Below are 18,665 nucleotides of genomic sequence, written 5' to 3' on the forward strand. Positions count from 1 at the left end.
TTTCCTTGCCTCTTTGCTGTTTATTTTTATTGTGTTTTCAATGGAGAAATACATCATCTGTTTCCAAAATAGCGCTTGAAAAATACAAGGAGTACAGGTTCTATAAAACAAAGCCAACTCCTGCCATGAGACACTATGTACATCATGTGAAAAAACTAGTCTGATATTCAGTTAACGAAAACTAGAAAACTCCCAAGTTTCCAGCTTGGTTAAACAAGTATAGTTACATGAAACACTTAATAAACTAATTTTCCCCCAATGTGTAAACAAAATGACAAGACCACATCTGTGCCTGGCAATTCCAGCCAGACACCTCAACTATCTGAAATACACAGCTCCTGTGCACACTTTGCCCAACTTCTTGTAGCAGAAGGGCAAGATATCTTGACTGCACAGGCAAATATGTGGGCAATAGGGACACTGTGTACTCGACATCACAAAGTAGGGGTAAAAAGAAAGCCTCAGTTACTGCAGAGCCTAAAAGGAAGAAGACTATATTCCAACTTTGGAAAGTTAATCTAGAAGGATAGAGAAAGGGTTTAAGAAATTATAGTTTCACATGAAAAATGCACACATGGTAGAAAGGAACACAGTTGGGGGAGGGTAGGAATCAGAACCAGGCTAACCGGGAAACCTGTCAGGCTTGCTGTGTCTAGATTCAGACAGACCAAGTTTCCATTCATCTACATCTGTTGCCATTCATGTGTCCTAAACACAGATGTTTTGCTGCTTAATTATGAGTGGCCTTTCATTTTTTAATTTAAAAGAAGGTATTCCTAATCTCTCGTAGGATAAAACAAAAACAGAAAGCTGACTAGATGTCAAGTACTTGCTAGAAACCATTTTGTATTTCAATGTTTTTACATGTGAAATTTACTGATAAATTTTAGTGAGTCCTTTAAAAATAAAAATTGGTTTAAGTATTTTGGAGAAAATGCCTTTTTGCTTACATGTTTAAACTGGAAATTAACTTTATCATAAGCAAATACTCTGTGGAGCATACAAAATTTCTCATATGTATAACTCAAACAGCCATCCAAGACCAATAACATGTTTCCCAATTCATTACTTTCGGTAAAACTTTAGTAAAATATTAGCCATAGAACCCAAATCCAGTGTTTTGTACCGTGTTGCCACAGGATTGTTGGTTTTCTATCATGGTTAAAAATATACTAGCATTTTTTTAAAATGAATCAACATACAAGCATACCTTGTACATACAAGCAAAAAGCAGGGGAGAGGCAAAAAGCTTTTTGTTTTAGGACAAATGCAAGAGAATATGGATCTTTGTTAGTTCTGAGACAGTATTTGGTATTTGACTGCTGACTGTATGCACTCTAAAACAATTCCACAGATAAGACCAACAGATCATTTCTTGATTGTGTCCCAGAAAAGCCAAAGACCTACTAATTACTGTTCCAATGTCAAATATATACCCTATGAGTTGACATTTCATTTTAAAGGGTTACAGCTACCTCACCAGAACCGAGCTAGATGGACTTCTATGCTTTTTCTGAAGTTTGGTACACACTGCACCCACAATGGTATCTAATTGACAATAATGAAGAAAACTCTTCAGGAAAAAAACCTAAAATTCATCAAGCTGAAAAACTTAAAATTAGTTCTACTTTCTAATAAAAATATAAAGTGCATCATCAGTATAAGGAATTCTGATACCAGTTTGTATTGTAAATTTTCCCCAACAATGCATCAAACATAAATCCAGTCCAGATGTCAGGCATGGGTACAAATATAGTTGGAGGGTTTTTTTTCTTTTTTTTTTTCTCTTTATGGGTAGTCCTTTAAAATAGTTACCGTAACTGCTGCTGACATATTTATAATAGTACTTCTAGCTTCATATACTAACCTGGACTTCTGATCAAGATTAGCCAAATAAAGAAAGTTACCAAATAAGGCTAAATCTAGTTTGAGTCAAATCTAGTTTGGCACCCTTCATTCTCCTCCTTTAGAATTTGAAGACAACGTTGAGTTGGCAGATATAGTTTATGGATCCTTGAGGTTGTTTTTATAGTTCAATCTGTCTTACTGAATTCTTGGTAACAGGAACGGTATTTGCAGGGAGAGCCGGGATATTAGAAAGTTCTGTCCTGGGTGTTTTCCACAAGGCCAGCACTGTCTGAGTAATTTCCAATGGAGTTGTACTTGTCTCTTAATGAGATTGTTCCTTTTCAAGTTTCCTTGGTCCTTTATGAGGTGAGAACGTCCCCTAGACTCCCACAATAGGATTAGCTATATTTGTTGCAGGACTCCCTGAAGGCCTGGGTGGATGGTTTACCAGACGTGCTGAAGAAACAACTCTGGCAACTGTGGGCTTTGGTGGTGGAAGAAGGGCTAGTTGTGAGGCAGTCTGAGGAATGCTTTCACTCAATGCACCCCCTAAGCTTTCACTGGGATTCGCTTGTTGCAAGGAAACTTCAGTAACTTGTACGGTGGTCACAGATGCAGCCATTACAGTAGGAACAGGACTACTTCTGCCCTGAGAGCTGCCAGTCACTGGGCTGGTCTTCATAGTGCCAGTAGGTGAGGGCACAGACATGCTGTCTTCACTGGCTGCAGACAAGTCAAGGCTGCCATCACTCAAAGCTGTCAAAGTGACACCTTCCATTGAATGTGTTTTCCATTTCTGAAGCACATGACTGGGCAGTAGTTGATGAAGTTCCTTTCTTTTTAAATGCATTGCAGCAATTTTCATATCCATCTCAAACATCTTGCTATTTATTGCTTGCCTATAAACTGTATCTGTGAAAGACTGGATATCATAGGTGAGATCAATACTGAGAACGTCAGAGTTTTCTGGCTTTTTTAGCACTAACCCAATTACCCACATAGTACGAAATTCTTCCTTGTCAGGATTTTCCTTAGGTGCTGGAAATGACTGAGGATTCACATGTGCCAGAGTAATAAATTCATTCTTCTCCAAGCTTCCAACCAGGATTCGGATTTTTGATTCCACCAAGCCCACCCATTCGAGATGCTGTTTTTCTGTCGGTGCGCTTGCTAAAAGAACAATATAATGCTTATACTTTTGAAAGAAGCTCGGAGCTTCAAAAAGCTTGGACCACTCTGCCTTACTGAGCAAAATTTCATGTGTGATAGCAAGGCCTTGTTTAAACTCCTCAATCATGACCATCCTTGTTGAAACAGACACATTGTATGTGGAGTTCTGCTGTGGGTATGCTGGTGTGATTATGGGCATAAGATGGTACCTATCACTGGGATTTACTCTTGGGTCCCATACAGGCAAATTAAGATTCTGCTCTTCAGGCTCTTTCAGTAGCACTGGATTTGGCCAATCCCATTCAGAAAACACCAAGAAAAACTTCCGTACAAGAGTTGATGCTATAGCATTTGGGTAGAGCTGGCAAGTTCTTGCTACTAGCATGGCCCAGGAAACACCTCCCAGGAAGCCTAGTATATTGGAATAGATATTGTGGCATTTAGCCCACAGTTTGATGGCTCTCAGAGTTAACCTGAAGTTGTCAATGTTTGGTACTAGATGTAAAATTTCATCTGTCACCCGGCAACCGTTAAGGCTTCTTATGCATCTAATATCTAAGTTTTTAAGCAGACTGTCATCTCTCAGGTCCAAATCTTCAGGAATAGTCTGCAGTGCCAATCTTGCAAACAAAATATCAATCTCTATCCCATCAAAACACAGTTTAATAACTGGTACAAATGCCTCCTCAACAGCCCTTAAATCTTTTACTTCTTCGTGTAGTTTCAATTTGTCATAGAACGAGGTGAAAAAGTCGCTTCGATCGACATGTCTCGGTGCAACGCACAACGCATCAATATCGGCACCTTTTGTATGTACTCCTAATCTGTAAGAACCAAACGTAAAGATTTTCCCTCCAACATTTTCAATTACAGCTTGTGGAAGGCTCTTGCTTTCACTGATTTCTCGTATCCATTCCTTTACCAGATTATTTAATTTTTCCAAAATTAAAATCCTGCGCTGCAGTTCCTCTTCCTCTTCAAAAACCCCAAAGGGCTTTAGGGTTTCAATTAACTTCTGGGTAAGTACGCAGTCAGTCTCCTTGGGGGCTGCTAAACTGATGGGGGAAGAGATGCCATAGTGCTTGGGAGGCGGCGGCGTCTGTTGTGATCCCGGGGTTGTCACCGGAAACGGCATCATCTCTAGCGCCGGCCCTGCCACGCCACGTCCCCCGCCACCGCGACCTCCACGGCCGCTGCCCGGGTCATGATCCGCTGAGGCGGGAGGGGCGGGGCTCCTACCAGCCCAGGTCCAACCCGCTCCCGCTCCGCTCCCGCCCCGCTCCCGCCGCTTCAAGCGCCTCTCAGCCGTCCCCTCGGCCCCAACATGGCGCCCGGGCCCTCAGAGCGGCATTCTAGAATGGCCACGCACGCCACGTATGTTACGGCGCCTGCGCGTGGCGCGGAGCCTCACGGGAGTTGTAGTTTCCGAGGTTCCACTGCAGGACCCTGGCGGGTACAGGTGGTCAAGGGGTATGCCTTGTTCTTGGCTTCATCCATACGGTTTACACACACCTACCATCTAGTCCCTTGATCACCATTTTTTCTTACGCCTCCGATCTATTTCCTCTCCAGGGGCAGCTTCAAGTGGCCTTCGTCCTACAGCGCATTCTTCAGAAACCCCTCGCAGCGAGGGTCTGCTGTGCAAAGAGCCTCCCATTGCATTCTCCGTGGTGGGTGCCCGGCTGGTGGCTTAGCTGGCTCTGCAACTCTGGGCTGACAGTTCTGTTCTTCCCAGCTGGAAGGTCCTACCTGCCGCCTCAGGTTTCTACGATTTCTGTTGAGAAATCTGCAGTTCAGCTGACCCACTCACCTCTCTTTTCCTAATGGCAGCTGTAAGAATCCTCCCTGCCCTGAGTGTCCTTCAGGACCGCCACTGGTATCGAGGGATAAACTTTTCATTTACCTTACACTGTGATTTATGGACCATAAGATTCGTGCTTTTCATTCCATGACCTTCGGAAGAAGCTAAGGCATGTCCTTGGACTATCCTCTCCACACCAATCTCTTGATTCTCTTCACGCAGACATGTGATAGAGTCACTGGGTTCTCCGTGTCTCTGAGCTCCTGTTTCTTCGTGGGTGATGCCACATCTCCCTCTCAACTCTCCAATTTTCTTTCAGTTGTAGTCTGTTTAAGACCATCACTGAAGTATCCACTTAAATACTTACATTAAAAAATAATACTTACATTTTTAATTACTAAAACCATTATCTTGTTCTTTTCTAAATCTTCCCTGCCTCATTTTTAACTTACTTAATATTCTATAACTAATGGTTCCAATTCTTAATATTCTTGAGAATCTGATTTTAACTTGTTTTCTACTAACTCAGGCATCATTTCATGTGTCTTGTAATTTTTGGATTGTGAGCTCATCTCTGGTGAGGCTTGGGATGCCTGGATGTCCTTCCAAAGAGGATTTGCTTTGTTTCCATGAGATGTCCTTGTACACTATCAAATTGTACACTGTAATTTAATTCCTTTTCCAGGGACTAGCCAAATCACCTGAGTAGTGTGATTTTGAATCCCAAACATGAGAGGAAGGGTGGTTTTCGATTCTAGGGAAGAGTTTTTCCCACCCAGAGCCCACATAAAGAGAATACTTTGTCACCTCCTTTCCTCAGGTATCAGATTCTTCCTGTTCCATCTTTTCATTCAGTGTGTCTGCCATTCAAGAGTTGCAACCATATCTGGGGGTTTCAGTTCCAACTCCCTGCCTCTTTAGGGTTTTTGTTTTGTTTTTGTTTTTGTTTTTTTGCCTCTTTACGTCTTGAAGCTCTAGGTCTCTTTCTTATGTAGCTGCTAAAGTTTTTTTTTTAAGATTTTATTTATTCATGAGAGACACAGAGAGAGGGGGGGAGGGGGAGCAGAGGGAGAAGCAAGGTCCGTGCAGGGAGCCCGACGTGGGATTTGATCCTGGGACTCTGGGATCACGTGCTGAGCCAAAGGCAGATGCTCAAGCTCAACCGCTGAGCCACCCAGTGTCCCTAAACTAAAGTTTCTTGATCACAAAGACTCACAAATGCCTCCAGAGCTTACAAAATCAGCTAAGATTCTGAGGTTTCAAAGTACCTCTTTTTTTTTTAACCCCTGCTGATTTACTTGGTTACTCAACTATGCCTCTTAAAGGAGATTTTAAAAAATATTTCAACTAAGGAAGGTGGGCAGGGGGTTGGGGTGACTGGGTAGCGGGCACTGAGGGGGGCACTTGACGGGATGAGCACTAGGTGTTATGCTATATGTTGGCAAATCGAACTCCAATAAAAAAAATATACAAAAAAAGCAGATCTGAAATTTAAAAAATTTTAAAAAAATATTTCAACCAACACTTTCAGGTACTTTATATAGAAAGATTTTCTAGGATAAGTAATCCCACATATTGCAAGAAATAGAAGTACCTATTTTTCAAACCACTTCAATATGATTTGCATGCTCAACATTCCAGCAACACAGCCATCAGTAAGGTCTTTGTTGACTTCCATGTGCTTAATCCAATGGATCTAATGGTCTAAATCTTGTTTTATTTATAAAAGCCTCTTCTTGGCCTCCATGGCACTACACTCTTTGTGCTATCTTGTACATCTCAGGCCTCCCCTCAGCCTAATTTGCTGACTGCTCCTGCATTACTTAGCCTCTAAAGTCAGTGATTCTCTAGATTCCATATTAAATTATTTCTTATCATATGTATATTCACTACCTCAATAATCTCAATTTTCACAGCTTTAAATATCACCTATTTACAGCTTAATATAAGCTTTTGTAACACATTCTTTTTTAAAGATTTTATTTTAGAGAGAGACCATGTGCACAATGGGGGGACAGGCAGAGGGAAAGGGAGAGAATCCCAAGCAGACTCCCCACTAAGTGCAGAACCCAATATGGGGCTTGATCTCACAATCCTGAGATAATGACCTGAGCCAAAACCAAGAGTCAGACTCTGAACTGAGCCACCCAGGCAGCCCATAACAGATTCTCTTCTAAGCTCCAGATCCATATTATCTGACTTCCAATCTACCACCTCCATTGAGTATTTGAAACTTAATCTGGTTTAAAGAGAGCTTACTCTTCCCTATATAATTTGTTTCTCTCTCAGTAGTCACCATTCTAGTAAATGGCATCCCCATCCACCCAACTGTGCAGAGGTCCCTTCCTGATTTTGATCCTAAGATGGAAAGAAAAATACGAGTGTTCCTTGAGTGTCTTGATTAAAGGATATGATTGAATGAATTTGAGCAGCTGCCTTTGGGACTGGGGAGTGTGGCATTCTCAACACCTTCCTCTTTCTTATACTCAACATCTGTTTCATTTATGAATATTGTTGATTCTTTCTCCAGAATACATTTGGGATTCATACACTACTCCCTACCTAATCCCTCATAACTCTACTCAAGGTTACCATTAACTCTCATCTAGACTCCTATAGTAACCTAATTAATCTCCTATTACTGACCTTTTTGAGAATTTTCTACTAGGAGCCAGAGTGGTCTTTTAATCCCTTCAGTAGCCTCCCATTATACTTAGTCTAAAATACCTAACAACCCAGCTTGTCTTCCCCCTAACCATCTCTCCAGCCTCACTGCCCAGAGCTTTCCTCCACACTCTAGCCACAATGGCCTTCTTCCAATGCATTGCATTTGCTTCACTGTCTCTCACCCTGAGTCTGTACACAGTGCTCTTCCCTCTGCCCAGAAGGCCCTTCCCACCCCACCAAGTGTCTACTATTCTTCACCTGCTTAACATGTTGTCATCCTTGAGATTGGTTTAAATTTTATCTCCTCAGAATTCTCTAACATTCATGCTAAATTAGCACATGTGCTTTTCTTCCATAGCGTTATCACAATTTGTGTTTTTTTAGATTTATTTATTTTAATAATAAATTTATTTTTTATTGGTGTTCAATTTGTCAACATACAGAACACCCAGTGCTCATCCCGTCAAGTGCCCCCGTCAGTGCCCGCCACCCAGTCACCCCCACCCCCCGCCCTCCTCCCCTTCCACCACCCCTAGTTAGTTTCCCAAAGTTAGGAGTCTTCCATGTTCTGTCTCCCTTTCTGATATTTCCTACCCATTTCTTCTCCCTTCCCCTCTATTCCCTTTCACTATTATTTATATTCCCCAAATGAATGAGAACATATAATGTTTGTCCTTCTCCGATTGACTTACTTCACTCAGCATAATACCCTCCAGTTCCATCCACGTCGAAGCAAATGGTCGGTATTTGTCATTTCTAATGGCTGAATAATATTCCATCATTATCACAATTTGTAATTATGTTTTCCCGTGATTGTTTCTTTGCCTTTACTTCCCACTAGACTCTTAGCTCCATGAGAACATGATTTGCTTTGTCAACTGCTCACTCTCTCGTCTCTCTCTATACACACACACACACACACACACACACACACACACCCCTAGTCAAGCACCTAACAGAGTAGCACTCAACAAATATTTGCTGATAAATTACTGAATGAACACAGAAAAATTCTTTCTCCTTCGAATCCCTGGTAATCAATAACCAGAAGACTTATTACTTGAATTTTGATTAGACAGAGGTCACTTTCAAATCTACATATTGTTACTTTTGGGAAATTATTTCATGACTTGGTTTACAGCTACTCGTACCAGTTGGCTACAGCGAGCTTCTATGGCTGCATGACTCTAGTACCCCACTACATTATAGGACCTTTTGATTTGAAGTGTTTCCAGAGGAGATTTTTGTGGGTCAGGGGCTCATACTCAGTGCCTAAGGATGTGGAAGGGCCTCACAAGAAAGCACGCCATTGTCATGGCTGTCTTTCTGGAGAAGCTGCTGTCCAGCAGTGCTTACTAGGAAAAAAAAACTAGATATATCTACAAGACAAAAATTCCATTCCTTGGATAATACACTAAGAGAACTCTACACAGAACCTCTAGAGGGTGGGGTGTTTGCCATTGTTTGTAGTAGGATGAAGCTGGATGAAACCTCAGCGCCCATGACTTGGGGAAAGGATAATGTGGTATATGTATATGATGGAAAACTATGACTCAATCAAAAGCAATGAACTGAAATTTATAGCACCACAGTAGATCTTAATCTTATTACAGTGTCCTTAATTCAACAGAAGGTTTAAATTTTTACACAGTCAAATCCCTCTACCTTTTCCCCTTATGGTTTGTGCCTTTTAAGTCGTCTTATGAAATCTTTCTTTCTTTTAGCTGATGCCAATTATCCCAACACCATTTACAAAATCCTTTCCCTACTCTCTGTGATGCAATCCTACATCACACCAAATTCCCATTGAGTCAGTCCACACAGATCTGCCTCTCCCATCTCTACTGTGTTCTCTCCATCTGCTTGGATGTTTCTGTCCCCAAACCCACATGCTTTGAATTACCACAGTCTTAAAACATGTCTCAGAGCTAAGGAGGTCAATCTCCCCTATCCCTGTTCATCTTGTTCAAACCTATCTTGGGCATCCTTTCATAAAGATGGACTCAGTCTGTGCAACAACAGCACAGCAAAGAAGGCGGACTTGGGCCTCATTTACTGCTTTCACTCTGTACACATCTGAACATGTGTTCAAGACCTCTAGGAATATTTCTGCCACTTCAACCATCAAAAGGAAAAAAAATAGTTGACTAGCATTCTCTGTTTATGTGAATATATTATCTAAAACCAATAAGAGATACTATCCTACATGATTAAATATATCCTCCAAAATCTTTCCCCAAAATTATAAGTCATTTTTGGGAACCAACAACTATCAACATGCTTTAAATGTTAATAAAACATAGTTGTTAATATGTTAATACTTCTTGGAAATGCTTCACATGGTTAACTGGACCAAGTGAGATCTCTCTTCCCATTTAACCAAATTCCAAATTTTGCTTTTATGTCTACCTGTTTCTAGACAACTTTAAAGAGGTTGATTCATTTTGTTGCAATTTTGTATGACAGAGAAGGCATCAAGGACTAGGAGAATTTGTTGTACTAGTTAGAGAGCAAATGCTGGCTAATGGATTTTTTTTTATAAATTAATTTTTATTGGTGTTCAATTTACCAACATACAGAATAACACCCAGTGCTCATCCCGTAGGCTAATGGATTTTTTAAAAAATATACTTCTTCCAGAATTTAAAAATCAATTTCAATAAAACTATAAAGAGGTTTTAGAAAATATGAGTTAAGTGCTATTTCGTTTATACAATCAGTAGCTAGTCATGACAACCAATAAACATCCACTTTCACATTGTGAGCATCCCAACTGGGGGCCAAATGTAAAGAAAGATAAACTGCAGATCTAATGGCTAACAGATGTCTGGTATTCCTGCTCAACCCCTCCACCTGACACCTAATCCCTTCTGGCTCCAACTCCCCAGGAGAGCCTGCATCCCCGCAGGTACACACTTCCCTCCCTGCAATGTCCACACCAGCCATACCTTAGCCAATTCCTCTTATATTTTACATCTTGCAGACATTTTACACCAGTTGTGACCTCCCCCTGTGTGTTCTGTGTTAAGCTTTGGAGGCTCCTTATATAATATGGCTGGAATCCCTGGGGATTCCCTGGGATCCCCTGGGAATCCCTGGGGAGGCGGGGGTGCTGCTGGCCAGGCCCCGGGGTGGGCACCACCCAGCCTAGGGGAGCAGGCGTTAAGCCTCTTCCAATGCTGCACTTCAATGTGGAACTGAGGGCTGTGAACTTTTAAAAAATCTACACAGTGAATTAAAGGATGAGATGGGCTGCGAGCAAATAACCATTCAACTTTATGTTCTCTTTGAACTAAAAATCCTCAAAAATGTCTTTTAAGCTCAATTACTTTAGACTGATGAGAAAAGTTAGCAGTTGTCTTACTTTTCACCAAATCACATACGATAAATGCTGCCCACAATGATTTTTATCCCTGCGAATATGCTCAAAGGAATCTCACGCAAGACTTACAAGGCAGTTACTTCTAAACAAAAGGAGAAGAAAATCGAAATCGCCTCCTTCATCCCGAGAGAAGTTCTTAATGATCAGATTCGTAGCAGAAGAGAAATATCAAAATCACAGAGAGGTTAGGGGATGTGTGAGGACACAATTCATGGTGCACAGTCAGAGGGTAGAGACACCAGAGGGCTCCCATGCAGCCTCAACATCCCTGTCTGTCATGGGAGTCCAGGCTCCATCTGCACATCCATGGATGGAGAAGTGGGAGGAACCACACACCCAAAGTCAGGCGCACTCAGAGATGACATAATCTGCCCCCACCAGCCACTCCGGGCCTGAAGGAGAGGAGAAGCTGGTGGGTTGCACTGTCAGGTGCCCAAGTGGCAAATTCCTCGTCACTCAAACCCTGGCACTCACGGACTGCCGTCAGCACACCACCCTCTCTCCTCCCTGTCCCCATCCCCTGGCAAAGAAAATGGATTCCAACCCTGGAGTTTTAGATGCACACATGATGTGGGACTTCAAGAGGAGCTTGTTCTCCTTACATGCATCAAGAGGCATTTAATGAGCATCTACTGTATGACCCACACTGTACAGGCATTCAAAGGGTGGTTAGTCCCAAGGCCAATGGCTGAGGCAGAGATGCCCTGCAATGGCATAGCCTGCACACCTTGAGTCACAGAAGCTTTGACACACTCTAACCTTGCTTGATTTCCAGGGGACACCCAAAGCAAAGGAGGAGACCCTGCCTGCAGGGAATGGAACAATGCCAAGTCTCCGAGGGCAATAGTACACCACGCAAAAAGGCACCCAGGAGCAGAGAAAGCAGCTCTGCATGTCACCCTCAAAACACTGGACTTTCAAGGCATCCAAGTACCTCAGTGAGCCACAAGATAGAGGGTGTAGCCTGAGGATCATAAAGGTACATGGCCACTGGCCAACCAAGCTCAGGCTGCTAGGTCCAAATTGTGGTTCCCAAGCAAGGGCAAGTTTGCCCCCAGGGACAGCCACCAATGCCTGGAGACATTTTGGTTGCTGCAGCCAGTAGAGGTGTTGCTAGCATCTCGTGGGCAGAGGCCTGGAACTGCTAACTACCCTCTAATATGCAGGTTGGCCCTCACAGCATACCATTGGCCTAAAATGTCAGTAAGGCCAAGCTTGAAAAATCTAGGCCAAATATTCTGCCACCCCGAGACACAAAAGAACCTTCTCTCGCCTTCCCAAGCCACTGATAAAGGCCACATGGCCCAGCTGTCACTCCTCCCCAAAGTGCAGGGAACCTGATTACCATCTGTATGTCAGTGACAGGACCCAGAGCCCTGTCTGTGCTCCTGATGCTAAACACCAGCCTTCTGGGGATATGCAAGTAGGAGAGGCCTTGCCGCCCCACCTACACCAGCAGTCTCTCTCCCAGAGCGGATGCACAATATTTTGATACTCTGGAAATCAGGGGGAAGCTGGCAGCTGTGAAAAGACAGTGTTTATGAAAACAAAACCCAAAGTGCCTGAGTGCATTACTATGGGTGCATAATAATGGTCCAAATGGTTAAGGAAAGCCCCAAGGATTCTTGCTCCAATGCCTCTGGGAAGCATCTGGCACACCCTCTCTCAGGCTTTGATTCTGAGGGGACCCCAACGAGTCAGTAGGAGAAGAGCCTGGGGTGAGTTCCCGGCACCCACTCCCAGCTGCTCAACTCCAAAGAGCAGCCAGGATGCATGCCTTGGGCATTGGCTATAGCTCATTCTGAAACCAGTACCAGTGAGCCCAGACTCACTAATGACTGGGGTGACTCCTTCACTGTGACAACGGGGAGTGGATTGGTGAAAACCATGATGGCAGTGCTCAGTAACCTGAAGCCTGAGAAGGCCGGTGTGAAGTCACACACAGATGCACGTGCATGCACACACCACATATAACGCACACATGTGCACATATGTACGTGCATACACGTGCACATAGGCACGTACATGTACATGCACACGCAGGCAGTCCCTTCCCCTTTCCACCATTTTTCCCAGATGAGGTAGACTACTGGCTCATTGGAAGAGTAGGATCAACCTGTTCTGCTCTTTAGGGGAAAGAAGAACAGAGAAGCCGTGGAGCACTGTCCCGCGGTGGAATTCACCACCATCCTAAACACGAAAACGCCCCATCTCTGTAGGCACTGCTTTCACCTGTGCAAATGCCACCACGCAGCCTCATGCCCACACACAGGCCAGCTAGGCCCCACTCTCTAGTAGAAGACAAGCAGGCCCTGGGGGTGCGATGGGCGGCATATAAAGCAGGAGACACGGGGCAAAGTCTTCCCGAGCAGCCAGTCCAACAAGCTTGAGATTCTTATTATCAAACCTGGCACAGAATCCTCAACAGACATGTAACACCCCCTTCAGCTCTCTGGGGTCAGTTCGGACAAGCCACAGCCTCCGCAGGCCTCACCGCACTGTCTTTACTGTCACAGGCAAGGGGGACAGCATGGTCAGGAGGCCCTGGGGTGCCCAGACCACACCCCAAGAGAAGGCCAGCAGCAAAGGCTGACTCCCTGGGGTCTAGGAGGCCTGCTTCAGGCAGGTAACACAACCCGCTTCCAGCCCGAAGAAGTGTGTCAGTGAGACTGGTCCTGTTCAATAGACTCTTTATTTGAAAGGTTTTGCAAAACCAACACCAAGTTGAATAGGCCATGGGCAATGGGGCCTTCTCTTGCCTCAACTCACATAAAAGGAAGGCCATCTGCAAGGGGCTGGTGAACAAGAGACAAGGTCCCATGTCGGGAGATGGCATCTGGCCCCCGGTTCCCCACCAGCCATCATCTGTACAACACACAGCAATCTTTCCAAGGCCCTGGCTGAGTAAGGACAATGACCATGAGCTGAACACCAGTGAGGCCCCTCAGCAGGTCTGCCTGGCTTCATGAGAGGCAAGACAGGGCCAGACGAAAAACCAAAGCCTAGACCCACAGGGTGGGGGTGTTTGGGGTGCTAGTCCAGGGAGGCTTGGAAACAATACCAACTCCACCTGGGCCTGCTTTTAATCATCATTGTATGCCAGTAACTCCCAATGTCATCAGGGATTAACTCCCCCTGTCAGAAGGAACCCCAACTCTGTCCTCCACACACTTCTGCCTAGGAGCACACAGAACAAGCTGCTTACCACATACAGGAAACATTAATAATGATACGGAATTTCAACTCCTTGGCATCTGCCAAGCACCATGCTAAGTGCTTTTCTATGTCACTAACACGAGGCTGAAGTCATGCCCCCATTCTCCAGATCAGGAAACTGAGGCCACAAGAGGTGAGCTACTTTGCCTAAAGTAACAGAGGGTCACTACTGCTAAATGCCAGTAGTGAGACTGTGAGACTGGACTGTGAGACTCAAGGGTCCCATCAGGCCTGAGTGACCCCAGCCCCTGGGAGACCCACTGACCCACCACCCTGCTCCTTTTCACACACTGACAGTACAAAGCAGGCCCCAAAGCAGAAACAGAGCTCATGAAAATGAACATTTACAACACCTCAGAGACACACTCAACAGGTCAGGAATGCTCAAGGCCCCTTTTGACCCTGGGGCATCATGAAATCAAATGATAACTCAGGACAAGTCCCTTTTTTGCATTAAGCCACCATTTCTCCAGGAAATTAAGAAAAAGTCAAATATGATTTAACATACGTTTAAGAGTTGTTCAGCATTTGAAGAAAATTATGATTTATGGCATTTTACCTATTAAGGTCATCAACTTCCCGCCAACTGAACAATAGACGCAGAGCAGGGCCCCATAGGTCGCCAAGTGCCCCAGGCACCCACAAACTCATGCAAACTCGGTGCACCCTGTCATCTCTGAAGACTCAACTTCCTCCCCTGTCCTTTCATTGCACTGTCCCTAAGACTCGCCCAGTACTGCAGGTACTACCGGACTTCCCGTAACACATGTGCCACCTCCACTGGCACAGCATGTATGGTGTGTGCTTGGCACTAAAGCACATGACTGCAAGATGGCAGCAGGAGCCGCTAAAGCACCAGCACGTGTCCCACAGCATAGATGAACTACAGTCTCCACGGCAGCTTCAATTAAAGCAGTGAATTTAAGAAGTCCTCAAACTCCATCACGGAGCAAACACACCTTACTGAGCTTTCCCCCAAAGAGATCCCTAAGCCTCTGCCTTTAGGTTCTCCCCCCACCAGCCCCTGCTTTCCCTGAGTCTTCTCCCGTCCTCACCTGCAGTCAGAGTGTCCACGTCCTTGGCTGCCAGCTCTTCCACGTCTGACCTCTTTCTTAGCTCAAACCTCCGGGACAAGCCTTCTCGGGGTTTCCACAATTCCTGGATCAAGAGGGGCTTCTCATTATCCCCAAAGACCCGAAAGCATTCAGCCTGCCACTGCTGCCCAGGGTCACCAGCCTGGCCCACCACGTCACACAGCACATACTGGCTGGCGCACTCTGGGCTCAAGGCATAGCGCTCCAGGGCCTCCTTCACCAGCTCCTGGGCGCTGGACATGCCGGTGGCCAGGACGCTCTTGTAGTGGGTACCCGTGCAGACACTGTCCCCGAACACCTTCAGGACCCCAGGGGCCGAGAGCTGGGTGGAGAGTTCTGCAGGGTCATCGCTCGCACCCAGGCTGGAGAAGGTGGTGTCCAGGTCTCGGTACTTGTAGCTCAGCGTCCGGGACAGCACGCTGGATAACAGCTGGCTCTGCCGCTTCAGCTTGCTCTTGGTGGGTGGAGACATGATGAAGTGGGTCCCATAAAACATGGTGGGCCAGTCGTCATGGACAAGGACTGAGGGCTCTGGCCAATGACAGGGCAAAGGCTGTGTCCTGGGAGAAAAACATAAGGGTTAGCACTGACCATCATGAGTGGCAAAGCAATCAAGGCTCAAGTGAATTTTGATGACTCAATAAGCCACCCAGGGCCTGGTTTCACAACAGAGCCAGCAGGCATGCTACATCCGGCCAAGTGCCACGAGCACCTGAGTCAGAATTCTAACAGTTGAAGCCAGCAGGAACCACAGGGGACAGAGCAGGTTCCAATGGCCTCAAGCACCCTTCAAGGAAAGCCATTACCGGGAAGCACGATGAGGTCACCAAAAGGTAAGACAGGCTCTGCCATAGGGTTCTGACTTCTGCGGAGAGCCAGGCACATACGCCCTTGCGGCAGGCAGCCAAGAAACAGTGGCAGCGGGCATGTGGATGAGCGTACTTGCCTAGCAGAATCGTGCAGGGCTGGCCCGGTCTTGTAGGAGGCAGCCCACAGAGGGCAGCAAGCCCAATCCCCTTAAGCTCAGCCTCTCCTGCACCACAGCTTCTAATATGGGGAATGAATCCCAAGCACAAATGGATCCAGGCAAACAGGCAAAGTCACAGACACGTTAACAGAGTACTGAGTAATCAGACATTCTGCACATAGATCCGCAATACATGGCTCCTCGATGACTGGCCGTGGCCTGGAAGAGCTGCTTCCTCAGGATAGCAGCACTACAAGGTCCACACGAGTACAATGGACACAAAAGGGCTCTTCCAGAACCAGGGGAGGCATGAGTGGAATGTATGCATTCCACCCACCACATCCAGCCTGGTATTCAGGCCCTGTCCCAGCCAGAGATGCGATCTTGCTGGGGAAATTAGAAACAGCTCAGGGACGCTTTGGTGTGTCATAAAATCATAACTCTGATGCACCTGGAGCTCGAAGGACCTAGAATTCTAAGTTTACCAGGTGCCCCCTGCTCCCTGCCCAAGCGCTGTAGGAGCAAGAAGGCAGTCTCTGCTTCATGAACACAGAGACTTTGCAACAGCCAGAGGACACTGAAAAACTGTACCCATCTCCTGACTACTGCATCCCGCTTCTCTGCTCATGTGCTCACCAAACCCAAAAGCAGACCAACCAAGAAATGTCTACTCTCTCAAGGCTCTGGAGACAGTGGCCCAGGTCCCAGTGAGGACAGCAGTGGGCATGGCCTCTGTGACTGGGAGAAAAACGGCACTCAGCTGAAGTCAGGGTCCTGTCCTGACCCACTCCTGGCTCCACGGGCACTGGAGAAGGCTTTCTGGAAGTGAAGCTGTGTGTGGGGGGTAGGAGAATGTCACTGAGAAGCCACCTAAACAAAAGGGCCCACACGGACCCCAAGGGAACCCACAGTGGACCTGTGTTTGGGCCTCTTGCTAGCTCCACAGAGGCTTCTGTCACATTTTGTAAGCCTCTCACTCCACCCAGGGCTTTCACTGAGGAAGCCTGGAAGCAGACCTGCCATTCAACTCCTCTTGACCAGCCTGGGTCTGTCAGCCACCATACATCCTCAGAGAAGCCCCAAATCTTCAAAATGGTTCTGACAGCTTCTTGCACCAAAGAGCAGGTTCCAAATACTAACGTTTGCCCTTTGGGGGTGGGTGGAGGACATTCGTGTTCTATAGCCTGTTATTTATGCTTCCCGCCCCCCCCCCCCCCCGCAAAGCTCTTTATTATACACCAGCTTCCTGAAGCCTAGAACTCTCTTAAAGCAGTGTCCTAAACAGAACAAGCATTTGGGGTTCTCTCCAGTCTCCATGAATCAGGGCTTCAATTCTCTCCCCCTGAGAAATGTGTGACCCATCTCCTTGTGAAATTCTTTTCTTTTTTAAGTATTTTTTAAAAGATTTTATTTATTCATGAGAGACACACACAGAGAAAGAGAGAGAGAGAAGAGAGACAGAGGCAGAGACAGAGACACAGGCAGAGGGAGAAGCAGGCTCCATTGAGGGAGCCCGACGTGGGACTTGATCCCGGGTCTCCAGGATCATGCCCTGGGCCAAAGGCAGTGCTAAACCACTGAGCCCTCCTTGTGAAATTCTAACTCTGGCCTCCCCGCATGGGCCCATCAAACACAGCTGAAGCTTTTTGGATAGTACCTGCATACCAAGTTTGCATGCCACACCGGCAGCCCATACCGGTATGAGCCTTCTGAGAGTTACACAACCCTGCCTCTCAGGACACCTCAGCTCAGAAGCCTCTAGGGCCTCCGCAAAGTACCCGAACCTTCCATAGACGCCCTGCTTACCTGGCCCCCTCCTCCTCCAAGCATTGGCTCCAGGGTCTTGACCCAAACCCAAAGTGGCCCAGAGGCTTGGAAGCTGCTGCCTTTCGAAATGTCTGAATGTGAACTTAAATATGATGTCCTAAACTGCAAGGAAGGCACCCAGGTACAGCATAGAAGGGGAATGCTATTCTGTGCCTGGCACAAGGTCCAAGTTCTGTAAGGTCTGAAGCATATACAACTCTGCTTTAATAAACAAGAAACAGAAGCTTACACAGCTGCTAGGTTCCCTCCCAGGGACTCAGAAACGAGCTCCCCTCCCTTCTCTTCAGCAGGATTCCAAGGCAAAGTTAGCAAAATCACATCAAGAGAGAAAATGTAGGACAGACTGTGATCTATCTGTTCTCTTCAGAAGCTCCTTCTTAAGCCCCAGAAGTCCCAGCAAATACAAATCCTGGTCTATCTGGCCAAGGAGCCTTTTTCTCCTCATGGTCATTCTCTCTGTGGCCACTTTCAGAAAGCAGCCACCAATGGTGGCCACGTGTTCCCTTGCCAGCATCCTTCACAATTGCAGAATGCAGAGGATGACCTAGTTGTCCCCCTGTGCCAGATGGTCCCTAGCAAGGGCCAGAGCGCAGGTACACCCTACAGAGTGGGGTGTGCCCTGGGTAACTCAATCTGGGTTTTGGAGGCATGACCTGTCTTTCTCTTTGCTACCCACTCCTCTTTCACACAAAT

The 18,665-nt window shown here is 45.9% G+C and overlaps 2 protein-coding genes across 6 annotated transcripts in view; both read right to left on the reverse strand.

Annotated features, from left to right (window-relative positions):
• Nucleotides 1–18,665, reverse strand: part of RADIL (Rap associating with DIL domain) — a 67,907-nt gene that overhangs the window by 47,862 nt on the left and 1,380 nt on the right. For all 5 annotated transcript variants that reach the window (XR_008666393.1, XM_055339724.1, XM_055339723.1 and 2 more), the window contains exon 2: nucleotides 15,140–15,738. Coding sequence is in view for 4 of the 5 variants with exons in the window: in XM_055339724.1 (XP_055195699.1) it covers nucleotides 15,140–15,674 (535 nt within the window). In the remaining variant the exon portion in view is untranslated. The remainder of the gene's footprint in view (nucleotides 1–15,139; nucleotides 15,739–18,665) is intronic.
• PAPOLB (poly(A) polymerase beta) lies at nucleotides 1,124–4,248 on the reverse strand. The gene has a single exon (XM_055339727.1). The coding sequence runs from the start codon at nucleotides 4,154–4,156 to the stop codon at nucleotides 2,228–2,230; it is 1,929 nt and encodes a 642-aa protein (XP_055195702.1). The 5' UTR covers nucleotides 4,157–4,248; the 3' UTR covers nucleotides 1,124–2,227.

Source organism: Nyctereutes procyonoides, unplaced genomic scaffold (assembly GCF_905146905.1).
Source record: "Nyctereutes procyonoides isolate TBG_1078 unplaced genomic scaffold, NYPRO_anot_genome, whole genome shotgun sequence".
Lineage (NCBI taxonomy): Eukaryota > Metazoa > Chordata > Mammalia > Carnivora > Canidae > Nyctereutes > Nyctereutes procyonoides.